Source organism: Gambusia affinis, linkage group LG06 (assembly GCF_019740435.1).
Source record: "Gambusia affinis linkage group LG06, SWU_Gaff_1.0, whole genome shotgun sequence".
In the NCBI taxonomy this organism is placed as follows: Eukaryota; Metazoa; Chordata; class Actinopteri; order Cyprinodontiformes; family Poeciliidae; genus Gambusia; species Gambusia affinis.
Window position 1 is genome coordinate 20671162 of NC_057873.1, and position 22743 is coordinate 20693904.

The following is a 22743-nucleotide window of genomic DNA, read 5'->3' on the forward strand; positions in this document are numbered from 1 at the left end:
TTTTTGTATTTAGGACATCCATATCACAAGTCAGAAAATTTTTGTATACAAATTAGATTTAGAGAACAAAAAAATGTTTAAATGAAAAAAAAAACCATAAAGACAGATAAAACCTGCTCAAAATGTCATTTGTTATACCTTTTGGGTCAAATGTAAAGGTTGGTAAAAAGCAGACAATCCTGTAAGAGTTACTTGTTATGCAGTGTTGCCCAACCAGTTGAAATGTTTTGGTGACACCTAACGGACTGAAGAAGTATTACAGCAACATTACAAACCAGCCAACTTGCTTTAAATTTTCTCAGGATAACAAAAGAAAGTTTAAGATGTTTTAACAAACATTTTATTGTGTCACATGTTTGGTTATTTGAAATAAGCTTCAGAAAATAAACCAGGCGGTTTAACTTGCAGGAGCTGCAGGATTTATTGTCACAATTACATAAGAAGATACAACATATAACAATATTCTTTTTATCTTTATGTTATAAAGTGACCTAATGTGGAGAAAAAAAGAACGTGTGTTTAATGTCTTGAAAGAAAAATAAACAACACAAAGAGCAAATAATTAAAAAAACATAAAACTATCGACTTATACATTTGTGTGGATGCCACATTACGGGTGGCACATTTAGTGGCACCCTATTTTGTTCTGCAGATTTTACTCTGATTATTTTTTAAATTGACCTTCGATATGAGTATACTTATTCAGTGCTAGAAAATATCTTAAGAAGCAATTGTTAACAAAATCACCAGTGCCAACTCAACCGACTGTCCTAAAATAAATCTAACTGGAGCCATTTTTTTTTTTATTTATACTTGGAGAATCTTGAAGAAAGAAATAGTAGAAAAACACCCCCACTGTATGGTGGAGGATCTGTGATGGTGTGGGACTGTTTTTCTTCCATAGTCCCTGAGAACTTTACTAGAGTGAATGGAATCACATTTAACATATTAAATAAAAATCTGGAGAACTTAAAATCTATGAGGTGAAAAAGACAGTTAAGGATTCTGGGTAATATGCAAAAAGGATGAGTTAAATATCCCTCTTTATGCATGCTCTGATCTATTCTCTATTAGATCACTATTAGATGTGCTATTAGACGAGACCAACAGCAGAGATGCCTGATAAATATATTTGATTGAAACAATTGTTTTGCAACATAGGATTTATTTTCCTAACTGAATAATTACACTCAGATTAATCATTTGGCTTAACTAAGCTGCTTAAAATAAAATTCAAATTCAGTATAAGGCTTTTTATGGATGCCAATAAATATGGCTGGGACTTTGTTCTGTATTTTATAAAATTTTTTCTAAATCAAAAACTCACAATATGGAAACAAGCAGATCTGCATAGACCTGAAGACTGAACCATATTTAAGAGAGAATCTTAAAATTTTTTGTGCATAGCCATAAAGAAGTGCATCATAAATACCGACACGAGGAAAAAAAAAAGAAAGAAGTGAACCCATTTGTTAACCTAGAACATGGAACCCAAACTAAACTTTCACATATCTCAGGGTGAAAACTATTTTCCATACGGCTGTCAGTGCTGTGAGGAGTTGAGAGTCTGATCGCTGGGGTCTGTGCACTCTGCCTCCACAGGCAGGTGGCTGACTGGGATGCCCACTGGAGGACGGACCCTCCTCACCGGGCTGAAACTGCGGGGGGACGATCCCGGAGAGTTCGCCGGGGAGCGAGCCGGAGAGCAGACAGGACGTATCAGGGGCATGGGGAGGGGCTGAGGGAGAGGCTGTGCCAGAGGAGACGGGCTGCGGGGGTACCGGCGGGGCGCGGACCAGATCGGTCGCTCAGTTCTGTTGGTGGTCGGGGGGAGGACTGGAACATAGGCGGCAGGGATATTAATTTCTGATTGGACAGCAGTGTTGCCAGAGGATTCTTCCAGATGCTCCAGAGTCTCCTGAAATGATAAAAGAAAAAAACATGCACGTGATAAATGTGTTTAACTTAATTTTTTTGGTTAAAATTTTAATCTTTTGTCCATTCTATTCTATTCTATTCTATTCTGTTTAACAGTAAGGGACTGAATACAACCACAAAATAAAATTTTCAGATTTTTGTAAAAAAAAAAAAAGAAAAACCAGCAGTCTTTTCCCTTCAGCTTAACATTTTGTCACTTTGTGTTCGTTCATCCTGTAAAATCCCAACGTGGCATAACGTAAAAGCTTTTTTTAAATAGTTCAAATAGTTCAGATTAAAACTTTTACTAAACAAATTTAGTCCTAATTTTCATTTTATGACTCAATCTGATCCAATTGCCTTTTTCCCCCCCAAAGATTGTCTGACAATTAAAATTCTTTATGCAACTCTTCTTTTAAGTCAAAAGTTACAAAAAAAAAACAAAAAACAATGAGTAGAAATACGCAGCACTTTATGGGTCATACATTATAAATGATCATTTTTAACTCGACAGGATGCTACCACTGTGCTTGTGGGCATGCTTAGATTTTGCTTAATGCTTTTAGTCAGGTTCAGTCTCAAAGAGAGACAACATGAAGATGTAGCAATCCTAAATAGAGGTCTTGTAAATAAATGAGTGACTTACATCTTCGTTGAGAACATAAAGAGGCATGGGGCTCCTTCGACCAAGCGTACTTGGCTTTGGCACCACATCAACTGCAAAAGACAATCCTATTACATGATTTAGGCATAATCACGAAATGCTGTTATTTGGTAGTTTAGTAGTTCTGGTCGTTTCTGCCATTGTGTCCAGGACTGTAGTTTATCATGTACATTTATGATCTGTACTTTTAGTAGTGTAGGTAATTTGACCTCCCTCCTGCATGCCTGCCTGTATTCAGGTCTTTCAAACAAGGCAGCTTCATACCCAAATTGTTGAGCTACAAAATGAAGTTGTCTGTCACAGAACTTCAGTTCATACCTTGTGGAGGTTTATACCTCCTCAGTTTGCAGCAAATCACAAGATTTCTTCAAACAAGTGATTTGCAGCAAGGTGAAACATGTCATGATAAGGTTTTCTTATTTTGTACTTTTTGGAACATACTGGATTTGGAAATGTTGGCAGCGTTTTTGGAAATATCCGAGCTAAGGTAAGTGTCTACATTCTAGGTGGGATAGGACAGAAAGTCTAGTTTGTAGCTGCTGACGGAGCTCATTGTGCTGATTGCCAACACAAGTTTAAATTGTAGCTGCTCCTTCACTCTCGCAGTTCAACTTTGTCTCTGTTCCTTGAATAAAAAAATTATAACTGTTCGTAGTAACAAGATTTATATTTTGAATTCTGTTGAATTCTGTCTGTAAGTAGAAATGGGTAAAAATCGGTTTTAGGAGGACAAGACTTTGCAAACACTGGAGATTGGATACTGGTCACAAATGTTTGATTGACACTCTTCTCATTTTAGATATGCTATTTATTTCCTGAATTTAGTTATTTACCATATCTTAAAACTGAGTAAGTTTTAAGATATGTATGAACAGAGCAGAATATAACACCAAGAACACATACACACTTGCGTATTTACTGTGCAAGCCAATTTGAGAATAACTGGGCTTAACTACAACCACTAGATGGCAGCAGAGTGCTTCTACTAAGACCTTTGTTATCTGTTAAATACGCACCAACAGTAATTAGTGGTATCCATACATCACACTGTGTTGTTAAAGGAGGATTCATTGTTTAAGCTAATATAGACTCTAGTCTACAAGGAGTTGGGATTACACTGACTTGTAAGTGATGCTTGGATCAAACCTATTCCCAGATAAAAAATAACATAATTTAAATCTTCCTTACAGCTTCAAAAAGGATAAAGTTAAACTGTTTCTCACCATCATGGCCATTTTCACTTTGCTCCATGTAGATAGGAGCTCTTTGGGGAACAGGTCGATGCTTCTTTCTGCAACAAACACCAAAGAAACATCCACTTATGCTAAAAAAAATAACTTAAACTTTCTGATAAACTCAGACACAGCAAATATCATGGCTTTTTTTTTTTCACTTCACAACTGAGCTACTTGAAATTCTTGTCACATTATTGTTCGCTTTATCAAAGCCTCTCAGAGTAGAAGGAAAAACAAGCTGAGAGGAAAAGTGTTGGAAAAGAAGGGGGGAAGATAAAAGAACAGCTCCTACTTGGAAGGTTTCCAGCAAGCACACACTGTCACCAGGGTGATTAGGAGGAATATGCCCCCGGTGGACAGGATGATGTATAACGAGCTCCGTCCTAAACCAGAGTGGTAGACAGAAAAAAGGAAAACATAGAAAGAAAGGCATTAATAAAAGTGTAATTAAAGTTCTGCCTTTTAAACATACCGTAGCTGCTGTAATTAAATCTGAAACCTGTCTGGTCAGTTCTTTTGTTGCATTTCTTTTCGTCTTACTGGGACTCCGCTGGCATGACTTGGACGCGGTGGACAAAAGGGGAGTCACTCTGAGATTTTGTGTGGCGCTTCTATGCATGCAGAGGAAGTGTGTAGCATGTCGGAGGGCCTGTAGCAATCTGCTCATGCTGCATCACATAACAGTACAGCAATAATGAAGTCAGAATTACTGAGGCTCACTGAGGCAAAGCGCTCTCCCCACCTGCCTCCTTTTCCGTCTCCCTCTTCACAAATAGCTCTTCATTCATTGGATTAGACGCCCCCCGCCCATCTCTCCCAGCCTGGTTTGCAGTTCTGCCCTGGCGCCCCATAACAGCCGCTCTGAGGCGTCGCTCTTACGAACACAGCCGGGATTTGCACTCGTCGTCAACAACATTGTTAGGGAGGCCGGCATGCCTGTGTCCTGCCTGCCGTGAGTTGATAATTGCTTTGATGGGCCCCCTGAAAATGAACGGTTTGTAAACAAAGTACTGAAAGTCCTGAGAAACACTTCCTTTTTTGTATGGTTTGCTTCTGTAAAGTAAGGTGGTCTTAAGGCTTTCTTTCAGCTTTCTGTATGTTTTACAAAAACTTTCCTTGAACTTCGGCTGCTTTTCCACTGTATGTATGTATGCATGTTTTTTTATTATTTTTTTATTTTTTTATTTTATTTTTTTAAATTCCGACATGATAAAAGGCTTCCAAACTCATGGGATGTTCTACATACCTAAAAATGTACAACTCTGCAAACCTTTGCTTAAGCTAACTTAAAAACATGAAGTCTAAATATCAACGTGTTATTCATCTCAAAATCATAAGTTGTGTTCCTCCACAAGTGCTTGTGGTTTTAGCTAGAAGTTAAAGAGCCAACATTTAGAAAGCATACTTAAAGTAAACATTCATTTATTTCTTCAGCCACTTAGCAAAAAATCTCATGAAAGCTCACAGTCATGCAGAACTTATTCAATTTGCTTTAAAATATAACTTTTGTTATACAGCTGTTGCTATAATCCCCCTCAAATTAAGTGATTAATATACTTTTAATAAAAATAAAATTAAAAAATCACACAAAAGCTGCCGCCTCTCTTCCACATATTTATGATATCTGGGATTTTCCATTTAACTGAACCAGGGAGAGTCAAACATTGATTCTGATCAATTGTGTTGTTGTTGAAAGCAATTTGCAAATATAATGCCCAACCAGCAGTTAGTCTCTCCTGAGAAATATTAAAATTTGTTAGTATGAGCAACATTGACAGTGTGAAGCTTGAAATGTTTTGAAAAGGTAGACTTACGGTTTTATCCCTGATATGTGAATAGGCAGATTTACATTTATAGGAGCAAATACAATGTAAAATGTTTGAGGGATTTCAGCACAAATGTCATCAAGTAGCAATGGTAGTTTCCAAAAGCATATTTTTCATTCATGTAACATTTTCATTTCTCAGTATTTGCTTATGTCTTCTGATGCGTTTAGGCCAAATTACCCAGCTCTACTCAAAAGGTTTTGATCGTCCGTCACCTCCTTCCTCTTTTGCTCTTGTGTTATTAAAGCAGAGTAACATGTCACCTACTGTAGACGGTGAGCCGAACGGCGACGCTCTTCGTGCTGCTGATGGGGTTCTCCACTGTGCAGGCATAGATGTCGTCATCGGACATCAGGACGCGTGAGATGGTCAACACCTTCTGGTCGTGTGAAAGCAGAAGTCGTGAGTCATTGGTCAGCACCTTCCCTCCTTTCAGCCAACTGTATGTGGGCTTTGTGCCGTTATCGTGGGAGCAGTGGAGGTGGAAATGCTCGCTGTACTCCAGGACGGAAGAAGCCATCATCTGGATGTAAGGTTTTGACACAGGAACTGAGGAAGACAACAGGAGCAAAGTACAAGTACAGCAAAAACTGGTCACTTATATAAGTATTTCAAGCCTGTATTTCTTGCAATTTTGATGATTGTGTCTCATGGGGAACGTAAAATATATTATATATTATTGAGCTCCACTAATCTATTTCACTATGTAAAATAAGTGACAAAAAAACATTAATTTTTTTGATGATATTCTGTTTTGAGCTGCATTTGAGAGTGAATCTCTTATGATAGGAAACTCACTAACACAGCCCATAAACCCATATTGCAATCACACTGTTTGACAATGTTTTCTTTCCATACATACATACATATACACATAAATATATTACTTAAAAACAAATAGCCTGGTACATTATTTAAAACCAATGTGGCGCACAAAGTTAGCCTGAATACCATCCACAGTCAGCTTAATGTAGTGCTCTCCGGTGAATGTGTCGTCTGTGATGGAGATTTCGACCTCGTACGTCCCTTCATCTGACAGCTGCAGGTTGTGGAGCAGCAGGGAGCCGTTCTCAAACACCTGGATTCGGTGGCGATACTCAGGCCTCAGGTTTCCGATGATCTCTGTGCCGATTGACTGAACGACGGTGACAGGCTTTACTTTGTCCTTCTTGACCTGCCACTTGATGACAGGCTTGTCAGCGCTGCTGCTGGAGTAGCTGACCGACAAGAGGGCCTCTCTGCCCACCGTGCCCCTCACCACTTGGGTCTGGCTGGTCACGTTCACGCCGAGTGCCCCACCTGGAGGGCAGAGACACAGTGACAGTGGCGAGGTCAAGAACTGATGGAAAAATGTGCAGTTGAGAGAGTATTCAGACCAGGTTCACTTCCTAAGTATTTATTTTTTTTCACAATAAGGCCACAAAGTTATTCATTTTATTGGCATTTTATGTGACAGGCAATTGCAACGTGGTGTTAAATTGTGGAGAGGGGGATAGTAAACTTTTTTCATTTTACTCATAAAATTCCGAAAAGTGTGATCTGTCTTTGCATTGTGTTAAGTTTCATTAAATCAACACTTTGCTGAATCACCTTTATGCGGCTGCTGCTGCAGATCTTTTGAGAATTTGTCTCCTATTTATTTAGTGACTGAAAGTTTTGGGTCATAAAATAGCAGAAACGTTTCAGATCGAATGGACATTGTGTTTTATAATAATTTGCTATATGTTGTTGTCGCAGATTCTCAGTGAAATAATCTAAAAAATGAACATTGTTGGAACTACACCATTTAACTGCCAATATGGCTGAAACTTTTAGGCTCATCATCCTGCAGGAATGTGAGCTTTCAGCTTTTCTTCACAAAATAAATCAGTGTTGCTTCAGGATCGTCCATGATCCTGTGATGCACGACAAGCCTGCCTGTCTCTGCAGAGGAAACGGATCACCACAACACCATGCGAGCTATGGATTTCTACTGCTCCTCCAGAGTCACTGTAGACCCCCCTGCTTGCTTCTCTGATTAACGTTCTCCCAACCCTCGAGGAAAGTGACAGGCTTTATCTGTCACTTGTTGATGAGCAGCATGAAAACCGGCTGCGAATAGTTGGGGAAATGTTGTGCAGCAGAGGAAAAATCTGATCAGATTAACGGTGGGAAGGTGAGAAATAATAAAATCAGAAATGAACACAGAGCTAAACAAGAATTAAACTGGGACTTTTCAAGAAAGTAAAAGAACAATTAGAGCTTACCTCGACACAAAATTAGCAGAAGACAAGGAAGAGGTAAGAAACTCAGTACAAAGAAACCTTGAAGGGAACATTCCTTTGGTGTAGCTGTTTGTTTTTAATCTGTACAATAAAATCATTTATTTTTCTGGAATATTATCCCTTTCTGTTGCCCCTGCTTGATTTCAGTGTGTCATATTGCATTATAGACCCTGAAGCTGATCTGCAAAGTCCAACATGTAGTCTAAAGATAGCTGCTGACGTTTCTGCCCCCACACTTTTTGAAAGAGTCGTTCGCTGTTCAGGTTTTGTGTTGTTATCGACAGCAAATCATCTACATATTTCTTGCCTCGTGGCAAGTTTGGCACACCTACAGCGATGAGCAACTGTCATGAACTAATTAAGTTGACCTCTCGTATCATGAACAATTTCTTTTCTTTTAAGCTTTTTGGAAGGTGGCCAACGTGAGGGTGTTAGAAACAAATAATTCAAAAATCAGAGGATGAAAAGGTTATGCAGGGGTGGGGGGAATGCCACTTAAAAAGATGTGAAACTTTTCAGAAGAGCTCTCTTTTTTTGATTATAACAACTTCCTCTTCAGGGAGTGAAGCGAAGTGCTCCAGAGACTGACTTAATGACACGCATGTTTTTATTTGATCCTATGCATCTCAATCGCTAATCTGCTTCTCAGAAACTCACTGCTGGAATTTCTCATGACCTCTCAGAGAGAGAGAACAAACCTTGTACTAATTTTGATTTGTGTTCCCCTGTTATTGCCCACCTCCTAGGGGCTTATGGGGATAAGGCTTAATATTGTAAGTCACATTTTACCTTTGTAGTGGAACCCTGTCTGGGAAACCAAACAAAGCAAAGCCATTATGTTCACAGTGGAGGTAGCTATAACTCAGCCGTAGCTGGACACATGGAGGCCCGTACATTGGCTGCGAGCCTGATGGAGGGCATCCTACTGTTCGGCTCCACGGGCTGATGGAGAGATCAGCCCGTGAGAGAGGGAGAGTCTGCGACGCTCTTTTACAGAGAAGCAGTTAGCAGGGCATCGCCTCATTGCTGTGGTAACCGTTTGGTCCCCTTGACAAGAGTTGCCAAGGCAATAACACAAAGGGCACGATTGTTGCAATGAGTTTCCTCCCTTGAAAAGAGCGAGCAAGAGAGAGAAAGAGAAAAAGAGAAAGAGAAAGAGAGAGAGGCTTACAGAGAGAAATTCTTTGTCACTGGTGAAGCTGGAGATAGACACAGGATCCAGTGATTCTAACCAAATGTGGCCTGCTTGGGTAAACTGGGCCCATGGTACTGTTGTAAAATTTATTTTTCTCGGTTAGTCGTCTGGAACGAGCACTTAAAAATATTAACTGTTCCTAATCATCATTCTTGACTTTGTATTGTCCTCTTCATAAACTCTCTTAATGGCCTCTTCAAGTTCCCTTTGGGCACAAAGTGGGAACTCAGCAAACCCATTCAGAGACAAAGCGCACGGACACAAAAGGCAAAATCTCTTAGACTCATTTAACCTCTCGCTTATTTCCATTTGAAGAATGATGTCAGGGATTTAAAAAAAAAAGAAGTTAGCACCCTTCATGTGACAACTGGTTCAAATGTTCTGTTAGTTTGGTTAACTTTCTTGATTGGACAGCAAATATCGGTACCTACCCGTGAAGAGGATGAGGAGGAGGCAGAGGCCGAAGAACGTCAACAGTGGAGGAATGTCCCTGAAGTTGCTGAATTTAGAGGAGGGCTTCCTCTCTACCTTCATCTTGTGTCCTGGGCAGAGTGTTTCTCCCGCTCAGTGAGCATGGTTTATCCACCCCGGGCACGTCTCTGCGGCACAGCACTCTCTCCACTGCCTGCGACGCTGGCCTCTGCCTGGTCACACTGAGCCCCACTCTCCCCACAGCACCCCACTCACAGCCAACAACAGCCAACTGTGTGTGCGGGCGTGTGTGTGTGTGTGTGTATGTGTGTGTGTGTTCATGTGACACAGAGACAGTGTGTTTGGAGTAGATCAGCCCTTCTTTTCTTCCTAACTTTGATCTTTAAAAGTAGGAGATGAAAGGAAAACGTGTTTTAAACAGGACTTGCTGTGTTTGTTCGCTTTTGAAGCCTCGTAATCTACAAACAGAATTAAATGTTAATGTTTTTGCTTTGCGACTGGTTTGAATAAATCAGTAACTCTTAAAGAAACACGCAAAGTGCCTTTTTGGGCTGCTTTTGTCTCACTGTTCTGTGCTTATTCACTGTATAAAGCACACTCCGTGTAAACACGCAGTTAACCAAAGAAAGTAAATCTATGAAGACTATTTTCTATTCCAGCCTTTTACCAGGTACATCAGTGGTATATTACAGTGCCTTGTTAATTTCCTTCTTCTACACCTTGAACGTTTCAACATTTTGTCAGATTTCAATCACAAACATTAATGTATTTTACCATAATTTATTTCTTTTTGCTGTAGCCTATACATGAGACTCAGCAAAACGCTACATGGTGTGCTAAACGAAAAGAGCACATAACCCTGGACACACTATCCCCTCTGTGAGACATGGTAGTGGCAGCATCATCCTTTTGGGAAAATATTCATTAGCATGGACAAGGAAGAAAGATTGAAGGATGGAGCTAATTACAGGCCAATTCTGAAGAAAACCTGTTAGAGGCAGTAACAGTCAGTAATGGAGCAAAGGTCAACCTTTGCTCCATTACCAAACTGGTCATCCAAACCTGACCAGTTTGGATGAAATCATATGTATGTGTTAGAAGGCCTAAATCCATAGTTTGAAATTTACAGCTGCTCTCCATCCACTTTTTCCTGATCTTGAACCATCTTGCCAAGAATGGCCAAGTATTTCAGCTACAAATCTGGGAGAAACATCCTAAAAGACTTTCTGCTGTGATTGGAGTGAAAGCTGAAGTCTTTGGTCAGAGAGTTTGAATCCAGAGGTAAAAAAACCTCCAACATCTTTTAGAGTCTTATTTGATGAAACTGACTTTGAAAACCATAAATACTTCTTACACATATGTGGAAAGTTCAAAGGGGATGCATACTTTTGCAAGGTACTCAGCCTGTTAATTTATTTTATGACAAAATGAGATGCAAATTACCGAACCACGATAAACAATGAGCTAATACTTACTTTGTCCTCTAGGTGGAGTAGAGGCTGCATTAAGACAGCAGTTTCTCATCTGAGAAACAAAGTGAGCAGTAGGGAAGGGGGTGCATCAAAAGAACAGCCTTGGCCATGTTTTCACATTAAAGCTGAGCAAAACTGAAGGAAAAACATCAAACGCACTGCTGGAAAAAAACAAAAAGACCAACGAAGCAGCAGACGAGGCAGAAAACTTTAATTGAAAGACTTTAACACCATACATCTTTTGCCCACTAACAGATGTTTTTTTTTTTTTTTTTTAAGTTTGTCGAATTATTTCATTCCAGATATTTAAGTCTTTGCATGTGGTCTGATGAATGAGCAGCCATTATAAGTGATCTATCTCTCTGACGTCCAGTCTCTCTCTTTTAATCTGGATTTTGTTGGAAACAAAGGTCACCGCTCACTCTCCAGAGTGGGAATCATGGTTGACGAAGAGCTGCAGGACTGTGGGAGCAGCTACTCCTTTAGTCACCCAAATGTTCAGCCCCCTGTGTACCGTGCCATCAAAGTCGAACCTCTTCCCCTCACATCTGCCCTCGCTAAAAAGCAGACCTCGCCACTCCTCTCAACCCCCGATGGTCTCTGAGTCAAGTGGGACGCTTCTTCTCAGACATAAAAGGCAGAAAGGGAAACGTACCGAGAGATTCAGACAGTTTTAGCTTAATGTCTCATGACTGAAGCCATTGTTGTTCTCACTGAAGTAATCCAACAGACGTTTTTGTAAAATCAACCTATATTAAGTTTGAATGTATCAAGGTTGTTTTTCAAAAGATTTTCTATTTGGCTGTTTTACTCAACATGTCTCTGATGATATGGAGCAACTAACCTGAGATCTATTATATCGATGTTGTGATTTTTCCTCCTACTTAGATTTATTTTTAAAATTCTTTCTTTATATGTATTTAATTGGCTTCATCAGCACCATATGTAAGAATATTGCATGGATTTTAGAAAACTATGGCAATCATAAAACATGTAGAAGCACTTTGAGAAGAAGCCAAGGCTTACTCTGTAAAAACTGGATTTATTTTTATTTTTATCTAAGATCTTTAGTGGTTATTTAAAGTCAAATTGCTATAAGAAGCAACCTGGTAAATGTGTTGCAATAAGATTATTTTTCAAGTCCCAACTTTTATGTCTGCCCATGCCATTGGAGTTGGCAAACATTGCAATGGCATGTTCTCAGTTCATATGAGAAGGAAGAAAAGGGAAACAATCTCATTGCTTGAGGATCAGAAAGAAAGATATTCTTGAAGTCTCATGTTAAGATTCAAACAGGAGTATAAGTAGACTGGTACCACTTAAAGCTCTGGATTCTTGTTCCTCCTGTGATGCCATCAACCCAAATACACACAAAGTAGGGTTGGCACGTTTCCTCTTCAGTGTGGAAATCCATGCAACATTTCTCAGCTGCGCTTTTTTTTTTCTTTGACATTTATTAGTGGAAAAACAAGCAAAGAAAAATAAATCATGGTGGCAAAATTTTCTCTTCCTGATTAACATATGGTTGTGACAAAGTGAATGCTTTTTTTTTCCTCCTTAAACTATGCCTTTCTCTTCACTGTCAGAATTCAATCTACTGCGCAAAGTGGGTGTTGTGCTATGTTTGGAGGTGTGCATAATATTGATTGTTCACCCACAGTCATTAAAGAGACAGCAGAACGTGGCCATGGCACCTCTGGGACTGAGTAGGAGAAAAGAATAGGTCCAAATAAAACCCGTAGAGGATGTTTATGAGATTGAGGAGGAGGAGGAGAAGTAATGTCAGCCAGAGAAGGAAGTGTTTGCACTCTGCCATTGCCAAACCACTTCTAACGAGATGTCGGCTGTCCTATCTCTACAGCTGGTGACACAGCCCATCATTTGCGTACGTGTGTCTGCGTGTGTGACAGTGTGTGTGCATGAGAGACGGTGGGAATGAGTGACTCGAGTGTTGATGAGCATGTTAAAGTATGGGCTGTGTTCTTCCTGTGTGAGGAAGTATGTGCAGCTCGGGTTTGTGCAGTGTGCTGCGTGGCTCAGATGTGTGTGGGTGGGCTGAGTGGGTGCACAGGGAGACTGAGGATGCACTATCCTGTTTCTCATAAAGTGAACAAGACTGCCTCGGCAGATAAAGAGAAATGGAGGTACACTTCTGTGGTTTAGCCAGCCTTATTGTAATAAGTCGTCTATTATTGAAAACGGCTCCTTGCGAAGTTATTTATACTGCTTGACCTTTTTCCACATCTGTTGCGTCACGGCCTCATGATATCAGAAAAACACAAAGTAGAGAGCAACTGGGAATGACAGGGATACATAATATTCAAAACTTTTTTTCCTATGAGTGAAAATCTGAAGTGTGGCACGCACTTGGACTTTCTCACCTATGTAGATATTTTTCCCAAACCACCTTCAACATTCGTTCTTCTAGAAATAAATCAGGCTGCTCATTAAAATATGAGTTTTTCAGGTCTGGACTTTGACTGGGCCATTTTTAGACATGACCATGCTATGATAATTCCCATCATAGTTCTGGATCAATGTTAAGATCATTACATTGTAGAAGGTTCACATTCTTAAGTCTCTTCAAATATGAGATTCCCATCTATCTTCACATAAACTGTTTATTACTGGTACCCTCAGAAGAATGCATTCACACATCATGACGCTGCTACCACCATGCTATAATGTAGAGGTGGTGTGTTCACCCATTGAGTTTGGAATGTAAACCTAAAATTTCCATTGTCCATGGGATTCAGCTCTGACCAGAGACACGTCTTACACAGCTTTGCTGTTGCCCCAATACGGCTTTTGCCAAATTGCAAACAGAACCCCTTATGGCTGTTTTCTGGCCATCCTTAAAAACAAGTCCATATTTCTGCTGTTCACAGTTGGTAGTTTTCTTGATTCCCAAAGCTATCATGACCATCTTGTGGCTGTCCAATATTTTTCCCATTTTGGGATGTTGGACTGATGAATTAGTTGCTGTTTGAGATGTTCAAATTATGAGTTATTGTTTCACAGCCCAAACCTGCTTCCAACAACTGAATATTATGATCCACATTAGTCTGCATGATGCTGTTTATTCACAAATATTTCCTAACAATCTTCTGAGGTCTTGACAGAACAGCTGTATTTATATAAACTCACTTTACCAGTTAAGGAAGTTGTGAAGGCAACTCTTGGTCTGCATTTTATTTTGGGGTGTCAGAGTAAACAGGTGCCAATCTTTACAAACTTTTGTAGAAGAGAAAAAAAATCTCATAGCATTTACCCTTTACTTCTCTATCATGCACTGTTTTGTTATGCACATAAAATCTTATTAAACTACATTAAGGTCTGTAGCTGCAATGTGACAAAGTATGGAAAAGTTAATAATTTTGCAAGCCGGTCTCGCCCTATATGCGAGAAGACCAAACATCACTGTGTGGAGAAAACATCTGGAGACACGATTAAAGCATCTGTGCCATTAATCTACGCCGGCTCTCCAACTATGCAAAACATAATTACTATAATGAAGCCGTGTTGTCTAGTAAACAATATTGCTACCAAACCTGGGAACTTTGTCTGCAGCTCGAAAAACACACATCCATGTTATAAATTATTCATGAGATTTCTTGCATTAGTGAGCTCCACAGGAGACAGAAAAAGATTTCAGCTTCAATAAAACATGCTTCCTCTGATTAAATACTCTGCTACTGTTGCGGAGGAGAACGAGCGGCTGAACTTTTAACCATTTAATGCAAGGACGAGATGTAGATGAACATCAAGGGGCCTGTTTGAAACAAACACATCCTCAAGTTTCACTGTATAGTTAGAATGGATTTATTAGTGCAATGCCACGACTCTACACCGAAGTTCAGGTACTACTCAGTTAACTTTTGAAGCACCAGGGCTCTGAAAAAACTTACAGCACAACACAGGAACAGAGCATATAGAACTATTACCGCATAAGGTAAAACTGTACCAAAATGCATCTGGATAAGAGTGTAGATACGACAATGCTTACTGCTCTGGAAGATCAGATTTATAGAAAAATGCTTGTTGTGAAAAGTCTTATCACATGGTCAGAAAGATATAAACAACAAACAGAACATACATAGCTACTTTTCTTTTGGCGATTTGGATGCTTTAATTGTTTTTGTAAGCAAGTCAGAAAACGGTCAAAATACAAGCACATCAAAAAAACCAAAAACAACAAAAAACGTGGCAAATCAAAAAAAACAACAGAAGCCACCAGTCACAAAAAGTGATGCATACAAGGTGTATACACAAGATATTTGCACTGATCCATTCAAAAAATAAGTCCTGTTTAGCTTTTGGCAGACATTCATTTTCACATTCACAGATCATCAACTAAAAACTAGCACAGTACCAGAAATTTCACAAGTACATGCAGTGAGTCGCAAATTCTGGGTCAAACATATCCGTACTGATGAGGCTGCCGAAGAAGCAGGGAGGGAGTGTTAAAGTTCACAAATATTTCACATAACACACCCTCGAAACTGTTCATTTTCTAAAGCTAACTCATGTTGGGGCGTTGCGGGGAGGATATGATTTTGTTGGGGTGGGATTAAAAAGGTAAACCTGCAAACCAGCTTATGCTATCTTGAGCCACACATCTCTCACTACCTCTTCTTGACTCTTCTCCCTCTCATCATCCAGGTCAGGACAGGGGCCTCACTGCTCCGGCACAGATGTGTCGTCTCTCTCTACTGCCCCCGATCTTCCTGTCTCTAAAAACAGAAATAGGCGAGGTGTGGTCAGGATATGAAGAACCTAGAAAGGACTTGTTCCTACATCTATTACCGTCAAGGTTAAAGAGCCTCTCAGGCAAAGCGACACACTGATTGTACTGAAGCTGAGAAAAGCTATTGGAAAAAAAGAAAAGTGAGAAAACGTTTGGTTCAAATATGTTTATTACTTCTCCAAACTTTTAGTGCACAGTTTATATTGGAGTTTTCTTGAGGGTGACAGTTGAAATGACTGATGAGAACATCTCTTGCAGAAAGGGGGTCTACCCCTGCGGGAGGAGCTCAAGATGCTCAGTTCCCCTCCGACAGGTCCATTAATTCTGCTCGGCCGTTTTAGACTTATACTGTACCTAATGCATCTGCAGCTATAAATACATCTCCTACCTAAAGACACAAAGCGTCCAGCAACTGGGTTAGGGAGAATTATTGATGCAGATCCACCATGTTAAACATGCTCACCTGATTAAAAATACTTGGGAAAGAAATGGGTCACACATATTTAAAGTTTTATTTTAAGTTCATGGGGGTTGATTAGAATTACGAGGAGTGAAGGTTGATGTTGAAAGAATTATCTTTGCAATCTGCATTTAATTTTTTTCTTTCTTTCTCAAACAGGGATAGGAGTCAAAGCAGAAGGAGATGTAGTGTTGCAAAAACCTTTCAGAAGGTAAATACACTGTCGAAATAAACTAAGCCTGGAATTCAAAACTAAGACCTGTTGTTTATGTGTATGGATGTAATGGTATGCTAACATACAATAAGTAAGATAGGAAGACTGGGTGATGCAAAGGTATGAAATGGAGTCTGAACTGAGTGACCAGCATCTGGTTGAGTCATGCTAATTTTCTTGAAAGATGCAGCAGTTTTCATTTCTTTTATGTCATGTTTTCTTGTTTTCTTTTTTATTAATGATCTTTTCTTTGTTTCTTTTTTGTTATTGTTATTTTGCTTTGTTTCTCACTGTTGCCTTCGTTTTCAGGCTCCAGGCTCCAGGATTATGAATGTTGTGCCAACTTCACCCTGATGCTTGGATCAGATCTTGTCTGTCATGCCACTGAGTCAATAAAGACCAACATGCAATGAGAAGAACATCTCACTGTCCACAGTTAGATATAAACATAAAAAAATAAGAAGTTGGAGTAACCATTTCATTCATCTTAACATATCGTCACCTTTCTAAAAGAATGATGGTGTTAATTATATAAAATTTTTGTTTTCAAATTTCTACTCATCGCTCCAAAGACACATCCTGCTTTGGTAAAGATCTGATCAGAACGAGAGATTATAACTGTGATGATTATTGGCTCAGATCTTTAAGAGAAATTAAGACATTGACAATATCACCCAGGTGTTTTGGTAAGGCAAAAAAGTCTTATTTAAAAATAAATTTACAAAGACAGGAAACCTGTTTTACAGGTTGCTATATTAATCAAATACAAATTAAGTTATGTCTTTAGCAAACATTGGAGGATTTTTTTTATTGATCAAGAACAAACTGCCAGCACTTTCAGCTCCATGGTTACAAATGTGATACAATGTTTGTTAAAGGAAACATTTCCGAACTCAAGGTTCCACATCAATTAATAATGTTGGTAATTAATATATACATATATATTTCTTTTATATATATTCATATAGATAGATAGATCCCATAAAAATGTACATAATAATAATAATAAAAAAAACTTTTCCTTGGACTTTTGTCACCCACAGAAATGCTGGTTTGTAAAGCTTAAGCACAACTCGTTGAGTACTTTGCAATGTAATAATTAAATGTTAATTTTTTCCCCCCACCTACTCTCTTACATCAAACAGAGACTAGTAAATAGGTGCGAGATGACGGTACTTGACATTTTCCAAGCAAACGGAACCTGAATACCTTCTCCCTCTTGCATCTGGAGGCAGATTAATCTGAGCTCTCGAGGAGAAAAAATGAACTGAGACACTCAGTCATCTGTCGCTATCCCGTGGGGTAATTAAATGAGTCACTCAGTTATGTCTTGCATTAATCACACTTGGGTTAAACCATGAGGGACTTTTAAAAGACAGACTGAATTATGTATAGGATTAAATGGCTGTTGTCCTAATGTTTAAGATCATATTAGTGTTCCTTCAATATGTGTTTGTCTCAGAGAAGACATCCTGAGAATATCAGATCATGTTGCTTTCGTGAATATATCTGGCTTTATCTAAAGATTCTGTCACTGTGATCAAATAAGTAACTTCCCCATCACTTACCTGAAGTTATCTAGTGCAGTTATGATGTGATGAGAGCCTCTCTCTCTCTTACCATATTTACAATCGCTAACCATAATGCCCTCTTTGCAGCATTATGGGACCTAGTCTTACCCCTTGGCTCTACAACACTGACCTGAGCCCCCCTGGCTGCTGTTGAGCACATCCCCAGTGCTGCTCACCTCCTCCCCTTCGGTTTTGTCCTCTGGCTTCATCTTCTTACGAGTCATGTGGCCGCGGAAGCCGGCCTGGATCTTGGCAGCGGCTCTGTTGGCCTCGGGGTCGTCCAGGGGGATGTCCAAGATGTCCTCCTCCTCCTGGGGTCGGCTGCACTCCTCCTGCTACGAGGACAAGCGAGTTTACAGCAGTGTGGGGAACGGACTTGAAGATCATGCGATGGTGTTTTCTCTTAATTTCCTTCCATGAAACACTTGTGGGAGTTTTTCCACTGATAACAGATTGCGAGACCATATTTTGCTAGGTTAACTGTAAATGCTTAACAGTTGTATTTTTTTTTTTTTTTTTTTTTGCCTAAAGCATGTTCGTTTTAGCAGCTGTGATCCGTGTTCTCAGTCTGTCAGCATTCAACTTTTTCCAAGTTTAGATTCTGTTTTTGTCAATGAAACACTGCCGGTTCAAATCTACTAATTTCAAAAATTTATGTTTTCTGGGTTTTGTTTTATGTGTTTGAATCTTCAAAGAAGGTGAGGAAAGAGTTTAATCTTTCATCATGAGAAACTAACAGTGGCCAAGATTTGAGGACTGCAGATTGAAGTTACTTTACATCATTCCAAACTTGCCAAATTCACACCCAAAGACACCTGTCAAAGAAGTATAAAAATACACCTTCTCTACAGCACCCACTCCCCTCCACAAAAAAAAAAAAGATTATCCAGCAAAAAAAAAGAAATTGTTGCAGTCCATGACAGCCACTCAGAATCCACTGTCCCAGAGGACAAGCGGAGTGGGCGGGAAGAGAAATTCCTGCTGGTGACAAATTGTCAGTGAAAAAGTGCCACGGATATTGATGAGTTATGTAAACACCTATTCAATTTTTGTGGAGACAACAGATTGTGCGCACGTCGTGCTTTGCGTGTGGTAACGAACTGACATTTCCCACTAAAGAAATGCAGCCCACAGAACGGTCCCACTGCCATCCCGCTATCTCAGTGAAGCAGCGCATCATGTCTCCAGTGAAACCCCTTCTAGTGTGGGAGTGTGACCACCCACCTGTTCGGCCAGCACTCATTAGCCTCTCTGTCTGACTGCTCACAGAGCAGCCAGCATCCAGCTCGACAGAGACATACACTGCCAAACACGTTTATTGTGTAAAGTTGGAACGTTTTCCTTCTTTACAACACATTCACGTCTTTTAAAGAATTTAGCTTTGGAAAAAACTAAACAAAACAGGAAAAAATAAAATAAAATAGAAACACACCGCCTTAAAGGACACAAAAGAACAATTGGATTGTCTTTAAGTAACAGCAGATTCATCCAAACAGCTAAAAGGCGTTTAAAGTTCATCTGAAGCATTTACTCACATTGTGACAGTCCATTTCTTTTGCTCTGGGACGACTTCAGTCTTCAGGTGAGCTGATCTAGTTTAACTCGAGTGCCTAAATGAATTATGACTTGGGCCAAGGAGGACGCTCTTTAAACGGGTCTCTGATACAATACAGATGCCTGACTGGCTCTCACTAACAGTCGCTGTAGGTTCAGTAACAGTCGCTCACGCACAGAGGGAGAGGGAGAGAGAAAGAGAGAAGCAGGGACACAGAGCGAGAGAGAGGGAGAAAGAGAAAGAGAGACCTCCTACAAACATAACAGCATGTGTTTCATCCTTTTGTTCTCATTAGGGTTGCTGACCTACTCTGTTCACTTTACCCTTCCAAATGTCTAACAGATCCACAAAGTACAACATCAAAATGGAAATTACACATCACATGAGCAAGCGAAAGATTTAATTTAACCATCTTTGTGTAAACAAGAGAAAGCCGGTTCTGCAGGGAACCTTTATAATTGAAATCTGACAACTTTCTCCATCACAGTAAGGAACTTCACAATTAAGAAAAAAAAGACAGGTGACCAGCCTGGACATACTATTTAAAGTCCAGATGGCAAAAAAAATTCTACTAATAGTGTGAAAACAAAAACTGTGCAAGCATCTTGGAGCGTTTTTTTTTTTTGTTGTTTTTGCACTGGGAGGTGTTATAAATTTATTAGAGGCAGAGAGAGCTAACAGTCCTCTCCATCCCTCTGATCCCAGCTGGTACGGCCGCCCACACTCCTCTGCAAGCCTAACAGACAAGACGGGGGGAGAGAGGGAGGACCAGAAAACATCCATTTATCCACGTTATATGTTAAACAGCAACGCAACGATGCCAATTAGCTGAGCAGTTCATCATGGTAATTGCGACACATGCCTCACAGCTCGAAGCTGAGTTGCTCTGATAATTGATAGATCAATATGTAGAAATTTTAAACACATTTAAATAGGTGGTAACAAATCCCTATGAAGCTAATCTGCTTAATTTGTATTGTAAATATCAGTATTCAAAATTGAGTTAGTGAAAAGTGAAAATATAAGTCATAATAAGAAATACGTCGGTGTCACCGTGGCGGTCTTAATGTTGCAAAAGTGGCCCAGTTTTAACTTATGTCAGGGGATCTACTTTTTTTCCTCAGTGAGCTAGAAACGGCTCTAAAAGGTACAGCACTGATACAGAGGGTGCCTAGCAACTATCAGCATCACCATCTCCTATTAAATCCATGACGATATGTGGATGGTGAGGGAGTTTCCATGGTAACATTCTCGGTACCCCTTCCTACACTCCCTCCCTGTATGTTTGGAGAAGCCTGTTGGCCCAGACAAACCAGATGGGGGTTTTACCTGTGAGAGCACTGAAAATGTTTGAGAAATTGTTTAGTCGTCCTTTTAGAGAGATTATAGAGACCAGTTTCACTCTGGGGGCGCTGCGTTGGCTCCCAGGACGAGACTTGATCCAATCCAGACAGCTTTTTTTTTTTTCTTTTTTTTTTTTTACAAGAAAATAGGCATTGATACAGAGGGATGAAGACCACCTAGTCATTTCTATCATCATGCCAGAAAAGATGGCTTTTAAAGTACCAGAGGGAAAAAATGACACATCAAACAAATAATGAAATATTTTGGAGACACTTTCAAACATTTCCCTCCAGACAGAAAGTTGTGTTCCTATAAAAGGCCCCAGTCTCTATCAGTTTACAAACACCAAACATTTATATTTATGTCACAATAATTTTGAGCTTTTAATGATTTATTTAAACAATTCTCTATTTGAGAGTGGATACACAGTATATACAGGATTAAAGATATGTGGATACACATACAGGATTAAATGGATACACAGTATATACAGGATTAAATATATGTGGATACAGGATTAAATATATAATATTGGAGAAAAAGTAAAAAAAAAAAAAAAAAAAAAGAAAAGAAAAAAAACCCAACAACAAACAGCACTTATATAGTCATTAGCAACCTTCCGGCATATTCTGCAAGGTTAGTTGATCCATCTTCTGACCCAAAATGACAGAGTTCATTTAAAATATTTCTTTTCCCGGCTCAGAGCCCATGAACTTTGAATGATGTCAGGGTGTGGGGCATTCCAGAATCTTCAGGCCTGCAGATATGTTGGAAATATGGAAACATTTATTATTTTTACTGCTTTTATTTTAAAAAAGTTAGTTATCAAAGTGGTAAGAACGAGGAGTTCTTTCTGGCTTGGAAATGTTCCTGCTTCACAAAGACTGTGCACAACTGCTTTACAGTGTCGAAGTCCAAACCTGCAGAATTGATTTTTGTCATTTTCACATTTCTGACCAATCATGTGTGAAATACAACTCAAAAAAAGTTCTGCCCAGAATGTGTGTCAAGGAGAAGCCGAAAGAACTCCTAAAGGAGCGTTGCAAAAACAGAATGACGTCATTAGTTGCACAATTAGGTGGTTTCTATGCAATAAGGGATGCTTGCTCAAATATCACGGAGGGTAATATAATTATCACTCTCAGTTGTGCAAATATTAATTTTACTGCATAGCAAAAGTGTGAAATGCATCATAACAGAGACTGTATAGTTTCTCAAACAACCAGGATTACCTTGTTGCTGTTGTTTGCGCCTGCTGTGCTGTCCTCCTAAATCCCAGCAGGTCCTTCCTCTTCCTTTGAGTCAGTAGGTGTCCCATCAGAACTATCAGAAAGACTGTCCTCATAATCTCTCTCTTCACATTCATTATCCACTTCAGGAGTAAAAATTTCATCTTCTTCTTTAAATGTCACCTGCTTTCCTTCCTTGAAGGACTTCTCAGAGCCTGCTGGACTTACACTGGTTTTCTCAAGAGAAACTTCACTCTCTGTTGTTGCCCCCCCACTTTGAGTCTCACTCATTTCCTTCTCTTTTTTAATCTCAGTTATTTCCCTCTCACCTTGAGTCTCAGCTATTTCCTTTTCTTTTTTAATCTCAGTTATTTCCTTTTCTTTTTGAGTCTCAGTTATTTCCTTTTCTTTTTGAATTTCAGTTATTTCCTTTTCTTTTTTAATCTCAGTTATTTCCTTTTCTTTTTGAGTCTCAGTTATTTCCTTTTCTTTTTGAATTTCAGTTATTTCCTTTTCTTTTTTAATCTCAGTTATTTCCTTTTCTTTTTGAGTCTCAGTTATTTCCTTTTCTTTTTGAGTCTCAGTTATTTCCTTTTCTTTTTGAGTCTCAGTTATTTC

The 22743-nt window shown here is 39.4% G+C and overlaps 2 protein-coding genes and 1 long non-coding RNA gene across 7 annotated transcripts; all 3 read right to left on the bottom strand.

Moving 5' to 3' along the window:
• Window positions 1-392: 392 nt before the first annotated feature.
• Window positions 393-9756, bottom strand: hepacama (hepatic and glial cell adhesion molecule a). 3 transcript variants are annotated; one of them, XM_044120591.1, is made up of 8 exons: window positions 9533-9756; window positions 6594-6941; window positions 5910-6191; window positions 4109-4199; window positions 3805-3872; window positions 3704-3727; window positions 2564-2634; window positions 393-1918 (listed from the first exon to the last, which is right to left on the bottom strand). In XM_044120591.1, the coding sequence occupies exons 1-8, from the start codon at window positions 9633-9635 to the stop codon at window positions 1544-1546; spliced, it is 1362 nt and encodes a 453-aa protein (XP_043976526.1). In that variant the 5' UTR covers window positions 9636-9756; the 3' UTR covers window positions 393-1543. The 3 variants fall into 3 exon arrangements, with proteins under 3 accessions (XP_043976526.1, XP_043976528.1, XP_043976527.1); XM_044120593.1 differs by lacking the exon at window positions 3704-3727; XM_044120592.1 differs by lacking the exon at window positions 3704-3727 and having other exon boundaries at window positions 2564-2649.
• A 5055-nt stretch (window positions 9757-14811) lies between these two features.
• Window positions 14812-19822, bottom strand: LOC122833197 (neurogranin-like). Of its 3 annotated transcripts, none has more exons than XM_044120595.1 (3): window positions 19533-19822; window positions 18128-18332; window positions 14812-15738 (listed from the first exon to the last, which is right to left on the bottom strand). In XM_044120595.1, the coding sequence occupies exons 1-3, from the start codon at window positions 19545-19547 to the stop codon at window positions 15683-15685; spliced, it is 276 nt and encodes a 91-aa protein (XP_043976530.1). In that variant the 5' UTR covers window positions 19548-19822; the 3' UTR covers window positions 14812-15682. The 3 variants fall into 3 exon arrangements, with proteins under 3 accessions (XP_043976530.1, XP_043976531.1, XP_043976532.1); XM_044120596.1 differs by having other exon boundaries at window positions 18128-18329; window positions 19533-19761; XM_044120597.1 differs by having other exon boundaries at window positions 18174-18329; window positions 19533-19746.
• Window positions 19823-21433: 1611 nt separating this feature from the next.
• On the bottom strand, window positions 21434-22591 carry LOC122833199. Its single transcript, XR_006370940.1, has 2 exons — window positions 22129-22591; window positions 21434-21653 (listed from the first exon to the last, which is right to left on the bottom strand). It is a non-coding gene; the product is annotated as an uncharacterized LOC122833199 (long non-coding RNA).
• Window positions 22592-22743: the final 152 nt, after the last annotated feature.

Bases quoted from the DNA above. Each gene is read 5' to 3' on its own strand.
- LOC122833197 (XM_044120595.1), bottom strand. The intron at 15,739-18,127 runs GTCAGTGTTGTA...TTCTGTTTTTAG, and splicing joins CAGCAGCCAGGGGGGCTCAG to AGACAGGAAGATCGGGGGCA.
- hepacama (XM_044120591.1), bottom strand. From the start codon at position 9,635: ATGAAGGTAGAGAGGAAGCCCTCCTCTAAATTCAGCAACTTCAGGGAC. The intron at 6,942-9,532 runs GTAGGTACCGAT...TCTGCCCTCCAG, and splicing joins CCTCCTCATCCTCTTCACGG to GTGGGGCACTCGGCGTGAAC. The intron at 3,728-3,804 runs GTGAGAAACAGT...ATCTGGGAATAG, and splicing joins AAGTGAAAATGGCCATGATG to GTTTGATCCAAGCATCACTT.